The 14074-nt window shown below is 41.0% G+C and overlaps 1 protein-coding gene across 1 annotated transcript in view; it reads right to left on the bottom strand.

The window, feature by feature from the left end:
• SUCLG2 (succinate-CoA ligase GDP-forming subunit beta) overlaps positions 1 to 13777 on the bottom strand; it is a 338383-nt gene extending 324606 nt beyond the window's left edge. The window contains exon 1 of the mRNA XM_043976600.1: positions 13622 to 13777. Within this exon, the coding sequence (XP_043832535.1) occupies positions 13622 to 13708 (87 nt within the window). The 5' untranslated portion in view covers positions 13709 to 13777. The remainder of the gene's footprint in view (positions 1 to 13621) is intronic.
• Positions 13778 to 14074: the final 297 nt, after the last annotated feature.

Genomic DNA, 14074 nt, shown 5'->3' with positions numbered 1-14074 from the left:
TCAGACTGATGTCTGAAGACTTAATAGGGCTCCATTGATACAACTTGCAGGAACTCAGGGTCATAGGGCAAAAGAAAATGTGCCTATCTCATATCAGTGGAGTGGGTGGGTGGGATTATGAATGCAGAATACAATATACACTGTCAGAAGAGGCCAAGTCAAATAGAATTGCTAAAATCTTTCTTCCTTGTTATCAAAAAGGATTCAAGGCTAATGGTAAATGACTGCTATAAGAACAAATGGGACTGGCATGGGAATTGGAATAGGGACTGTGCCTGTGATTTCATTGGTTTAGGGAACTCCAGGGTGAGGAAACTCCTGTCACCAATGCGAGTCAGCACCACCCCTCTAATTTTGTCTTAGAAAGTTGCCTGGGACACTAAGTGCTTAATGATTGCCTATGATTACACAACCAGTGGGTGTACTGGGGGGAGGAGGGGTGGTATTTTGAAAGCAGCTCTTTCTGTTTCCAGCTTCAGGTCACTATGCACTTTGCAAGAAAGGGCAATAAAACAAACAAATAAGGTATCCTTAGGGACGCCTTTAGGCCAAACATATGAAAGATAACAGTGAAATAATGTTTAGTGCTTATTTCAAGACTTATCTCCTACACCCCCTCCTCACCCCTCCACCCCTGCCCAAAGGTTGTTAGTGTTCTCTCACTCCACAAATGCTTCTGTGTATTTTTTTCTGAAGACACTTTGTATCTCTCCCATACCCAAGGGAATGTAAATTCTCTTGGATCAAGGGTCATGTTATATCTTGTCCCCTTTCCCCCAATGCCTAATATAGTACTTTAGACACCGATGGGATTTAATAAATACTGATTATATTGCACACATGCACGTAAGCTATTTTTTTTTAAATAAGAGAAGAGATATTCCCTTAAACACACACCTCCACATTTTAGAATTTTAATGATAAAGTTTAATAAATTACTAATCAATGCAAAATTAACTCTAGGATGGTCAGGAAATAACTTAAAATTGTAATCCAAGAAGTAGTATTCACCAAAGTAGCTTTTAGTTGTACTGTATATTTTTAGAGATAAGGAAAGATAATTTCTTTCAAAATTTTGGATCTGATGCCAAGTTCCATTGCATTTATAAACAAAACAAAAAAAAAATAGCCTAATGGTACATTTTCTTTCAGGGAGGGAGGCCACATGTATTATTTATTTTAAAGGCACAAATACAATTTTAAAGTTCATTTCTTTTTTCAGTTCATTAGATTTATCCATTTTAATGATTTTTAAATCAGAATGTCTCTGTGTGAATGCTCCATATAATGCTCACCGCTAATAGCTTCCTTCCTGAAGTGAAAACAATTTAAAGATTTTAAAGATTTTTTTAAAAAGATTTTTCTGGATTGTTTATTAGTTAGTATTTGATTGGTGTGGGTCTTGCATTCCCTTTCCCAAGGTGGGGTGGGGGTATGTGACCTGAATAAACCTTTCTAAATCTGGGAACCCAACAGCCTCTATGACATCATAATCAGAAGGCTTTGGTTTCTCTAAGGAAAAGGACAAATAAAATGTACCTAATACAAAAGTCCCTAGCAATACCTGGGGGAAACCAATTGGTAGATCCAGGAGTGTTGGCAGTGGAGAAGGGAGACACTGAAGGACTTCGTTTCAGGATTTTTATTCTGCTAACTACTTCTGAAGATGGCCATCCCATGGATCTTGTCCCTCAGCCTTTTCCCACCTCTCAAATTCATGTCTAGTCTTCCTATTTCCTCTAAGCCTCACTTTCTCCTGGCTACTTTCCTCAAAGTAGCATAGCTAGCATCTTGGGGTGGGAAGAATACAAAGTGACAACTATGAGACTATTCTATGGAATAAAGGCTTGTGACTCTCATTCAATCTATCAACCAACTTGCATTTTCAAGGGCCTACTATGTGCTAGGAATGATACTAGATGCTAGGGATACAAAAGCAAAGACTCATACAGCCCTGGCCTCAAGCAAATCACCTTGGAATGAGAGTATTAAGGGAAATCATATGTGTACTAATGACCATTGACACAAACATACAAGGAATAACTGTAATCTGTATCATTTGATACAAGGCAGGTGCAGGGGGGGGAGGGCATTAACTATTGGAAGGGGTCAAGAAAGCCCTCATACAAATGAGGGTGCCTGGGCTGTGTGACTTGAAGCAGAGCAGTATACTTAAAATTGACCAGGAATGGGTCATTGCCAAGCTAGAGTGTAAATGTTGGACAAATTGGGTGCTCCCCCTAATCTTTCACATTGGAGGTTACTCATTAACAGTCCTGCTGACTTAACAATGATTAAAGCCAAAGAGAATACCCTATTTGGGCAGAAGCCAGTGGCTTTTGAAATGAAGGGAGAGTGATGAAAAGAATGGCCCAGAGCTCCAAGTCAAAGAGAAATGGGAATAAAAAGCAACAGCTACAATGGACTAGGGAGGATGTTAATGCTACGTATGGTAAAACAGACTTTTGTCTCCAGTAAAAACAGTCTGGTCAGCGGCTCCTCGGTTATATGGCATAGGGTACACTGAATCAAGGAAATAAGACAGTCTGGTGGGGCAATAGGTAGTGAGCCTGACTTGGTGTCATGAAGAGACAAGTTCAAATTCTTTCTCAGCCATGTGACCTCAGTTTCCTCATCCATAAAATGAGACTAATAGAAGCACCTACATTACTGGGTTATTGTGAGGCTCAAATGAGGTAATATGTATAAAGAATTTTACAGTCTTAAGGATGTTTTATAATCATCAAGATCATCTTCATTAGCATGATTAATGGAGAAGCATTTCTATTTCATCAAGTCATAGTATCTTCTCTAAAGCCCTATTGCAATGCCTTATGGAAGTAATCCTAGCTTGTGAAAGGCTTTGTCAGTGGAGGACAAGTCAGCAAGGGGGAAATTCACAGTTCTATGAGTATGGGCACTGATGCTGGTCATCAACCAGTGACTTGGTAGAGAGTTCCTGTTATGTCTAGGATTAAATTTAAAATCCTGTTGGCCTTTAACCACCTGGCTTCTTCCTATTTATGCAGGCATTTTGTGATAGGAGCCTTCACTGTGTTCCTTGCCCATGACATCCCTGCCTCCACATTCCATGCCTTTTCATGTCTGCCTCTCATGTCTGAAATGCTCTCTCTCTTTGCCCCTGGCTTACCTGCCTTTCTTCAAGTCTCAGCTCAAATCTAACCTTTTGTAGGAAGTCTTTTCGAGTCCCTCCCTATCCCTCTCCTTCCTTCTGATATTAGCTCCAATTTACCCAGAATACCTACTAACCTGTTGATCTTCTTTTGTGTCCCCAAGCACTTAAAATGCCTGCCACATACTGCATACTTAATAAGCACTCGTTGACTTTTCATCACCCTGTAACCAACCTGAGGAGGAACTTCTCTAATTATGTAGGTGGGTCCCTGGAAAATCTGATTGCTCAGAGCTACATGAAATTTCAATCTGGTGCTATGGCCAACAAGACTTCAGTAGTGTCTCAAATCATCTTGTATATTTTAATTTAATGATTTCAGGTTTTAAAAAATAGAATCTGGGGGGCAGCTAGGTGGCGCAGTGGATAGAGCACCGGCCCTGGAGTCAGGAGTACCTGGGTTCAAATCCGGCCTCAGACACTTAACACTTACTAGCTGTGTGACCCTGGGCAAGTCACTTAACCCCAATTGCCTCACTAAAAAAAAAAAAAAATATTAAAAAGAAATAGAATCTGACCTTATCAATAGCCTAAGCATTCATGGCAATTCATTAAATAGTATCCATTCAGTAGGCCTATCAGTGCTATTCCTTGGAGGAGGGTAAAAGTTGAATACTTGCACAGCAGTCTCAGAGAAGTATAAAATCCCTTTTCAAATACCATAGAACTGGCTTGTTCATTATTCTCTCTCAAAGTCCATGCTGAAAAGAAGAGGAAATTCTGCATTTTCAGCACCATAAGATCACAAGGGTTTCAGTTGGCCTTCAGCATTTGCCCTTTGGTTCACTTTGTTGCTTACAATCTTAGATTCCTTCTTTAAGTATCATTGAGAAATGAGCTATTATCTTTATTTCTTAGATACATGGTAGCTTCTGAGCTATTGGAAACCACTGTGTACATCAGCAAGCATGCAATGAAGACCATGAATAAATTCAATGTAAATTTATAATTATGAGTGGATTAGCAATTTAAGACCACTACCTACTCAGGAAGCAGAGCAAAGACCAAAGGCCAAGGCAGGAGGTGGCTGAATGTAGTCACAGAGGCTTGGGATTGGAAGAGTTGGCTATCGAGGTCCTTACCAACTCTTGAGAATATTTTGTTTCTTCCACCCATGAGGATTATGAATATTGCCCCAGATGATCATGGCCCACTTTTAATCACAGGCAAAGAGATGGTGTAGTACAGTGGAAAGAAATCTATCATGGAATTAAAATCCTTTTGTTTGTTTGTTTGGTTTTACTACTTACTATCCATGTGATTGGCAAGTTATTTACCCCTCTCTGAATCTGTTCCCTCATCTAAAAAAACCTGAAGTTTTGGACCAGACAACAGGTTCTTTTTTTTTTGGGGGGGGGGGCAGGGTAATGAAGGTTAAGTGACTTGCCCAAGGTCACACAGCTAGTAAGTGTCAAGTGTCTGAGGCCGGATTTGAACTCAGGTCCTCTTGAATCCAGGGCTGGTGCTTTATCTACTGCACCACCTAGCTGCCTCTTAGACCACAGGTTCTTAATCTGGGGTCTACAAACTCTTTTGGCGTCCATGAATAGATTTCAAGAGTATCTGTGAATTTGGATGGGGAAAAAAGCACCTTTATTTCAGTACATTTGTTTCCTTTGTGATCCTATATATTTTATATTATGTATTTTTAAAACACCATTATGAGAAGGGGCCATGGGCTTTAGTCAGTTGTCAAATGGGGTTCAGAACAAGCAAACTGGTTTAAAATTCTTGGATGAGATGATCCCTAGCCGTCCCTTCCAGGATTTTTTTTTTATACTCCTAAAACTGATCCATATGATACATGGTAACTAAAAAGATAATATTAATGATAAATAGAAATTACTATTTTTGTTATTATACTAATAACCAATTATTAAATTAGAAACCAGGCTTTTCTCCTTTTACTTTCTCTTTTAGGGCCCAGCTCCTGTAGAAGGTCAGCCAGTCTTTAAAAGACATGACTGATTGAAGAGATTGCCCAAACCCTGGGAGGACCTGTTCCTTGATCTTGGGCAGGACCCCACCCAACTAGGAGAACTTACTTCTGTTTAAAGTATAAGCAGAATCCAGTCTGGGCAAGTTCTTGCCCAAGGAAATGGACCCTTATCCTCATAACTTTCCATTAGAATTTATGGTTTCGCAGCTCATAAAGGAGAAAACCAACTAGGGTGGTCTAGATAGAGATGGATTCCCCTGTCCAGATTGCTGGAGGAGGCTGAGTTCAGGATCCAGACCTGTTCTCAGCAGGAGGAGCTGAAGACTTCTCGCCCACTTCTTCATTAATTGTTCACTAATCAGGGTTGATTTTCTCTTGTCGGGGGAAGGGTTTTTTATTTTTTTTTTTTATTTTGGTTGTTTGTTTCTTTGTCTAAGTCCAAACCAGATCATTCCGTCGACTTGTCAACATCTCACCTGGAGTTTCCCAGGGCTTTTCATTAGGCCACACTTGCCATTTAAATGAAGCAAAGAAAACTACATTCTAGCAAAGAGTAGCTGAGATTCACAGATGCAAATGGGAAAGAGAAAGGAAACAAGAAGATAAGAATGAAGAGGGAAAAAAAAAGTCAGACCTCTACAATGAACAGATATAGGTCAGGGGAGAGAAACAAAGATCAGAGACTGCAAGTGGCCCATCTCAGCTAACTTCTGCAAAGATCTGATTAGGAGTTAGAATCTACTCCTACTGGCTGGCAGTCTTAAATTCAGTTCTAAGTCAGGAAAGTAAAATACAGCTGAGAACTGATGGGTATGATATGGAAAGCATGGAAGAGCAGCATGGAGGAATGCTTGCTTCAATCACTAGGTTCATAGACCTTATATCAGAAGTCCCCTCATCCTATCCCCTCATCTGAAAGTAGGCTTCATGGAATAGTGGAGATTTTAAATCCACAAACTTGGTTGTAATCCTGAGTCCTCTGCTGACTATCTTGAAAACCATCAGCAAATCATTTAACTCCTCTAGGCCTCAGTTACTTCATTTGTAATGCAAGATAATTAGATTAGACTCCCTCTAGCTCTCTCTCTATAATCCAAGAGGAGAGAGTGCTGGGCCTGGAGTCAGGAATATATGAATTCAAATCTAGCCTCACACACTTACTAGCTGTGTGACCTTAGGCAAGTCACTTAACCCCGGTTGCCTCAGTTTCCTCATCCCTAAAATGAGCAACCCCTCAAGTATCCACTCCAGTATCTTTGCAAAGGAAAAGCCAAATGGGATCATGAAAAGTTGGACTCAACTGAAACAAATGAACAATAATAACACAGATTTACTAAGAAGTGAAATGAACTTCCCCAAACCTGACTGACTATATATCTCTGAGAATTCCTGATGCATTACTGGGACATGACACTCTACCGGGGAAAGGATGAAGCCTGCAATCGTCTGCTGAGGACAGCAGAAAGAAGTCTAGGCTCTCATGGATAAATCAATCAAAACATTTACTGAACAACTACTATGCTTCAGGCTCTATGACAGACACTGCGGATACAAAGAAAAAGAAAAAAAAATGAAGCAGTCCCTGCCCTCAAAGAACTTACATTCTTCTCAGGGGAAATGATACACACTTACACAAGTAATATAGAAAATTCAAGCATGATGAATCCAAATAATTTCCCTCTAGTCAGAAGCAGACTCAGGATTATTTGAGTTGAGCTTTCTTGAGATTCTAAGAGGTGAGGATGGAGGGAAGATTTTACTGGCATGGGGAACTGCCTAGAAAGGGGAGGAAATGGCCTGTGTGAGCACCAACAAGATGGTCCTCATGTTGGCTGGACCTCAGAGCACGCGAAATGGAGAAATGTAACTAAGGCTGGAAAGGTAGTTTGGAGCCAGGTTCAAAAAGGCTTTAAATAAAAGTATATCCAAGTTAAAGTTTAGATGCACTTATCTCTGATATCCCTTCTGAGAAAAGCTTTCCATCAAAAGCCAGAAAATGACTTATGGGGCAGCTCACCACAAAATGAGTTGTAAACACAGGACAAATTAGCTGAGATAGCTGATAAACGTGTCTCTCTTATGTCAGTACTGCTTTCAATGCATCAATGGAGAAACTCTTTCCAGAATCAGGACAAGGTCATAGAAACATAGACAGAACTAGAAGAGAATGTAAAATGTATCTTGTTCAACTCCTTCATTGGATACATAAGAAAACTGAGGCCCGGCAAGGTGAAGTGCTTAAGTCAAAGTCAGAAAATAAGGAAGTGTTAGAGACAGGATTTGAACCCAGATCTGCTGACTCCAAATCCAGTGTGCTATTTACACTAGCCCACCCTGTAGGAGAGAACACAAACCTTAAGAGAAAAAGTATGTAAAGTGCTTCACAAACTTTAAGCAAACTATTTAAATAGGAGTGGCCATGATTACAGAGACACTTGGAATTATGGGGAATCTGAGAGTTAGAAGGGAAGTCAAAAGTGAAGATTCATAAAAAGGAAAGAATTAGAAGCAAGGAACTTTAAATCCAGGAATCATCAACAAGAATTTGTTAAGTACGTACTATGTTTCAGACACTAAGGCCAGGGGTGGTGGTGAAAAGAAAGGCAACAAACATGGTCCCTGCCTTTAAAGAGTTCATATTTTAATGGACAGACAACATGTGAATAATGATGCACATATAAGAGACATGATAAAAATGGAGGTAAAGGTAGAAATAGATAATACAGAGATAGAGATGGAGATAGAGAGGAATAGGAGAGACAGAGAGACAGAGGGAGAGACAGAGACAGATAGAGAACCAGAGAGAGACAGACAGACAGAGAGAGAGAACTGGGTGGCCCAGTAGATAGACTGAAGAGCCTGAAGTCCAGAGGACCTGAGGGCAGATTTGAACTTAGGACTTCTAGACTCCAGACTCATTGCTCTGTTTACCTCAATTTCCTCATCTATAAAATGGAGATAGTACCTACCTCACAGGGTATCAAATGAGATAATTGTAAAGCCTTAGCAAAGTGCCTGGCATATAATAAGCATTGTATAAATGTCAGCTCTTATTTATTATTATTTTTACTATTTAGAAAGAGGTCGAGATAAATGAGATATATAGAGAGAATTGCTAGCAGTAGATGATATAGGTTAGTCGGTCTACCTATCAATACACATATAGATAAATGTCAATAAAATTTTAGTGGTAAAATGAGGTTAGCTTTGATGTCCTTCTGGGAAGTGATTCCAGAGGGTTAAATAGTCAACAAAATTTTGTTAAGTACCTACAATATATACCAAGAACTGTGCTAAACACAAAGGATACCTTGAAGGAATCCAGTGCAACCTCATTTTGCAGATGTGGGAACCCGGGGCCTAGAGTTTAAATGACTTGAACAGGATCACACACCTAGTAAACACTGCATCCACTCCAACACCCTTACCTGACCAAAAATACCTTCTATAACACCATTGGAAACACTTTCACTACCCCTGAAACCTTCCAGTTATTAAGAATTTACTAGTTACCACGATAGTTCTAATTGTTAGGAATATTTTCTTCAATGAAACCAAAATCTTCCTTTCAGTTAATTCTACAATCATGTACTCAGCATGCACTTAGTAAGTACTTACTACATGCAAAGTTTCTGAGTTAGATAGAAAGACAGAAGATACAGGTATTCTCTGCCCACCCTAGTCCTCTATCCAGGAGCTTCCAATAAGGATAATATTACATCAGGTCTCAAACACAAAAGGTCAACAGTTTTTCTCCTAAATCATGGGCAATGAATCGCCTGCTCAAACAGCTGAAATTGCTGTTACACTTCATTTAAAAAGGGGAAAAACATATTTATTCATCTGGGCAAGAAACCCGCTAGTAGGGTACAACATTACAATGCAGTTTGTGTAAGCTCATTTAGCTGATAAGAACTCACATATAACCTTTGGTCCTTCACTCTTGTAAGGCAAGCATCCATCCTCCCTCTTCTCCCCCCCCCCACTCCCAGCTCTAAAAGAGGGCAGAAAATTAAGGGAGAGTCATCAGTTTTAAAGTCGACAATGGCAAGGGCTAAAGGTTTAACTTGTTTTCTTTTATAATTTTTGTTTTTTTCTTACCGTCATTTCAGGAAACTTTACTGAATAAAGAAATGGATACATTACAGAATACAAGATGCTACTGTATGTAAGTATCAAGAGAAAGCCTCCATTCTACTTGGTTGGGCCCACAAGGAAGATTTATGGGAGGCCATAGCCAAGATGAGTACAGAAAAAACAAGAGAAGGGACTGCAGGGTGCACTGATGGAGTGAGTACCCACTTTGATGAGATCATAGACTCCCAAAGTATCTCACATATCTATTTAAATAGAGATAGAGATAGAGATAGAGATAGAGATAGAGATAGGTATAGATATAGATACAGATATAGATACAGATACAGATATAGATATATAGACATAGACATATAGATATATGAATGAAGGATTTCACATTTCACAAAATGGAAAATTAGTGGCCTCTCCTGCTTCTATGTCTTCCCAAAGATGCCATCATCTTCCTCTCATCTCAGCCACTTGGAATCCCTCACTACTTTCAAGTTCAACTCAAGTCAAACAAACATATATTAAGTATTTCCTATGTGCCAGGCCCTATGCATCTCCAGAATGAGTCCTTTAACCCAGCTTTTAGCCCTTTATCACCTCCTTAATATTTTGTATTTACTCATCTTGGTAAAAGCTCTATCCCCCAGGTAGAATGGAAGCTGCATGAGGAGAGGATTGGCTTCCATATTTATATTTTCATCCTTTTGTCCTTATTACAGTACCTGACACCTAGTAGGCCCTAAATAAAGCCTTACTGAATTGAAATGAGTGAGGAATAGAATAGGGAAAAAAATAAATGTATAACTAGACTGGGCCTAAAAGTATTGCTAATGAACATAAAGTAGAGTTAGCCAAATTGTTACCAACCCAAGCAAATACAATGGGATCCTACCAACAGAGAATAACTTACTCCCTAACTTACTTCCCATCAGGGAGTCATTTATGTGTGACTTACTCTGCAGCCACGACATAAATGTACTTGGTGCTGAAGACAATAGGTTCAGGACAGCAAAGCATGGAAAGCATGGGCCCTCTCATAACCTTTCTCAGTGTAGGAGTTAGTTCCATTTGGGAGCCAATGACCCCATTGTGATATAGGGATATCAGGGCTATCCAGATTCATATAAAGCCCTCAGAAACAAAGGTTGAAGGGAGTTGGTTTATTTAACCTAGAGAAGAGAACTATGGGAAATTAGATATCTGAGAACTATCTCAAAGAAGAATAGACTACCTTAAAGGGGGTGGGGAATGAATGGGATCCCCTTCATCTGGTATTTAGAGTCTATAGGATTAACTACTCTTCATAAATGCTGGAGAAAATTCATGTTCATCTAGGAATTGGACTACAAAACCTCTGCAGTCCCTCCAGACTGAGATTCTGTGAAAAAATCACAAGCCCTGGAGACTGAAGAGAAAGGTGAGATGGTGTTAAACCAAATTCGTAAAGTATAAATGGTGCAGTGAGAAGAGACCAGAAACCAGAGACTTGGGTGCAAACTTGACCTTACCTCACATATGACCTTGGCAAATCACTTCTCTGGTCTCACATCCTATTTCACTAAGACAAGGGGATTGGACAAAATGACAATTAAGTTCCCTTCAAGCCTAAACTCTTATGATCTCACTGTGTTTATACGGAAGTTGCTTAACAATAAGAGTTGGGAAAGAATAGAGTTTGTTGGGAAATCCCTTCCCATGGAAAACTTTAAGACAAGGCTGGTCAAGTGTTATCATACAGCCAGGAGCACGAAAGATTTGGATGAACCCATAAGGCATATCCCAGCCCTAAAAGAGCAGTAGCAATGATAGCTATCATGGAGAGGTCAAGAAACTTGGCAAGGATCTCAGGGGTAGTATGTGTCAGAAGTAAGAATTAAATCCAGGGGGACAGCTAGGTGGCGCAGTGGATAAAGTACTGGCCTTGGATTCAGGAGTACCTGAGTTCAAATCCAGCCTCAGCGACTTGACAGTTACTTGCTGTGTGACCCTGGGCAAGTCACTTAACCATCATTGTCCCTCCAAAAAAAATCCAAAACAAAACAAAACAAAAAAAGAATTAAACCCAGATCTTTCTCATTACAATAACTGACTCTATTATACCACTATTACATGGGACTCTTTTTGTCTTCCTTTCCCACACTTATGTGCCTGTACATAGAAAGTACTTAATAAATGTTTATTCAGTGGGATCACAGGACTTCTTTTGACTTTTCTTTGTATCCCTAGTATTTATTGCATCCTCAGAAATTTCCTATCTGTATGACCCTGAGAAAATCACTTCACCCTAAAATTGCAGCTAGGTGGCACAGTGGATAGAGCACAGGCCCTGGAGTCAGGAGTACATGAGTTCAAATCTGGCCTCAGACACTTAACACTTACTAGCTGCGTGACCCTGGGCAAGTCACTCAACCCCAATTGCCTCACTAAAAAACAAAAACAAAAATAAAAACAAAACAAAAAAATGAGCTGGAGAAGGAAATGGCAAACTACTCAAGTAAGTATGTTTGCCAAGATAGCCCCAAATGGGGTCAGAAAGAGTTATATGCAACTGAAAAATGACTGAACAACAGGGTGTTTAATAAATTCTTCCTGACTGACAGACTGAATGACTACTCTTTTAAGTTGAATTTGTGGAACATGCTTCTCATTGAGAATTCCTCTTATCTTTCTTCCCAACTTTCCTTCTGTGACTATAGGGTAGTAACAATCAATCAACATGATGGACATAAATCAGAGTAATGAGATGGAGATGGTGCATCAATTTTCTGTATCTACAACAGAATCCTCTTAACCTTGAGCCCAGCATCACTTTAATTGTTTCCAACATTAAACTTCACCCAACTTTAGCTGAAAATAACTCCACAATTCAATTCAAATGAATGAAGCTTTATTGAGCAATTCCTAAATTCAAGTCCCAGGTAGGTTATATATGGAACACAACAAAGGGACAATACATTTCCCTTACCCTCAAGGAGCTTACAATCTCTTAAGCAAGTGTATCAATAGCTGTGTACACTCCTTGGTAAAATTCCCCACCTTTCCAGAATATTCACATGTCTCAGCTTTCCTTTTGATATCACCCACTCAAATCTATTTTAACCATTAGAAATGTAGTTGTTAATTTTTGTAAAGCTTAAATAATGAATAGGATTTGATCACCTGAAGGGATCCTTCTTTATTACAATAGTTACCAGCAATTTTAATTAGATGAGAAAAGCCTTTTCTTTTTTGCAGCCCACCTTACTGTCATACATTATAGTAATAAGTATTATCACTTTTTAAATTTACATTAATAAAAAAAGGAAAGAAAAGAGAAGGGGGGTTGTCGATATCATAATTAGCTAAAACTAAGAGGAACTCAAAAATCATTAGCAGTTACTTTTTAATTTTCTTAAAAACCATAATGTGCTTATCCTGGTTAAAATTGCATGAGTACTAATTCTGCACTCATTAATTAGGAATGAGAGACTGGACAAGGACATTTCTCTGATCTGCTTGAGTCACTGACTGTCCTGCCTTTGAAATAAAGACAAAGAAGAAAAGAATCTTACGTTCCTTCCCTCCTTCATCAATCAATATCCTTCCTGCTTGTTACCCAGAAGCTTCTAAAGTCTGTAAACTATGTGGCCTGTGGAATGTAAAAGTGCCTAGAAGTCAGACTCGGAGCGGCACTTGGCATCCGCCGCTGTCTCTTTTATACTCGCTTTTCTCGGCATTTCCTGGATCTCCCAGTCAAGGAAAGTTTAGTGGCGGTAGCAGGAGCCCAGGACTAAAGACACAGGGAGTCGTCAGGACAGGAACCCCCTCCCTTACCCCATTCCCCTTTGCAACCAGAGCATCGTTCCTTAGGATCATAGATTCAGAGCTGCACGAACTTCCAAGACCGTCCAGTTCAACTCACTCATTTTTACCGGGAGCAAACTGATGAAACTGACGCCTGGCGCGGGTAGACTCGCCCCGGGTTACAGGGAAAGTGTATGACAGATCAAGTATATGAACCAGGTTCGATGGAGCCTAGCCCTTCCTCAGTTAGCTCTGCCCCCAGCGCCTCCAGGATGAGTTTGAAGAACACGTGTCTGCTAAGTGGGAAGCTCGACTCCGGCGGGTGCCCGCCAGCCTAGGTGGCAGCGATTCCCTTCCGGGCCCGTCCAAGTGCGGATCTGAGCTGGAGCACCCGGGAGTGGGGATGGGGTGGGGTGGGGACTGGACGGGGTAATGGTGACCCGGGCATCCCGAGCTCCGGGGCATCCCGCGGCTGCCAGCAGAAGGAGAGAAAGGAGGGGTGCAATGGGGCGGGAGCTGAGGGGATTAGGGCACGGGAGGGGGTGGGGCTGCCCCACAGGCAGGAGGCAGGAGGATCTGGGCCGCGCTGCGAGGCCCGGCCCGGCCTGATTCCCACTCACCTGGGACTGGCCCAAGGAGAGACACGGTCGGAGCGCCCACGCCGCCCGCAGAAGTTTCCCGGCCTGAGCTGCCATGGGGGACGCCATCTTAGACAGGAAAGTAGGCGGAGGGCCACTGGGCTAGGGCTGGTCCCCTGGGGCAGGAGGAGGCCGGGGGGAGGAGAAAGGGGAGGAGGAGGGGGAAGTGGGAGGAGGAGAAATGAGGAGAGGAAAGAGGGAGGACCTGGAGGCAGAAAGGGGGAGGAGGAGGAAGGAAGGAGAAAGGAGGAGGGGAAAGGGAGTGGGGGACAAAGGCAAAGAGAAAAAAGACGAAGGAATGGGCTGAAGGGAGGGAGAAAGGGGGGAGGAGGAGAATGGAAAGTCCATCTTGTAGAATCAACTAGCATCCTTGGAGACACAGCTTAGGCAATACACTATGTGACCTTCCTTGATATCCACTACAATTAGTACTTT

This window comes from Dromiciops gliroides, chromosome 1 (genome assembly GCF_019393635.1).
Source record: "Dromiciops gliroides isolate mDroGli1 chromosome 1, mDroGli1.pri, whole genome shotgun sequence".
Classification (NCBI taxonomy): Eukaryota; Metazoa; Chordata; class Mammalia; order Microbiotheria; family Microbiotheriidae; genus Dromiciops; species Dromiciops gliroides.
The sequence above is the reverse complement of the archived record's forward strand: the minus strand, read 5'-3'. Positions and strand labels throughout refer to the sequence as shown.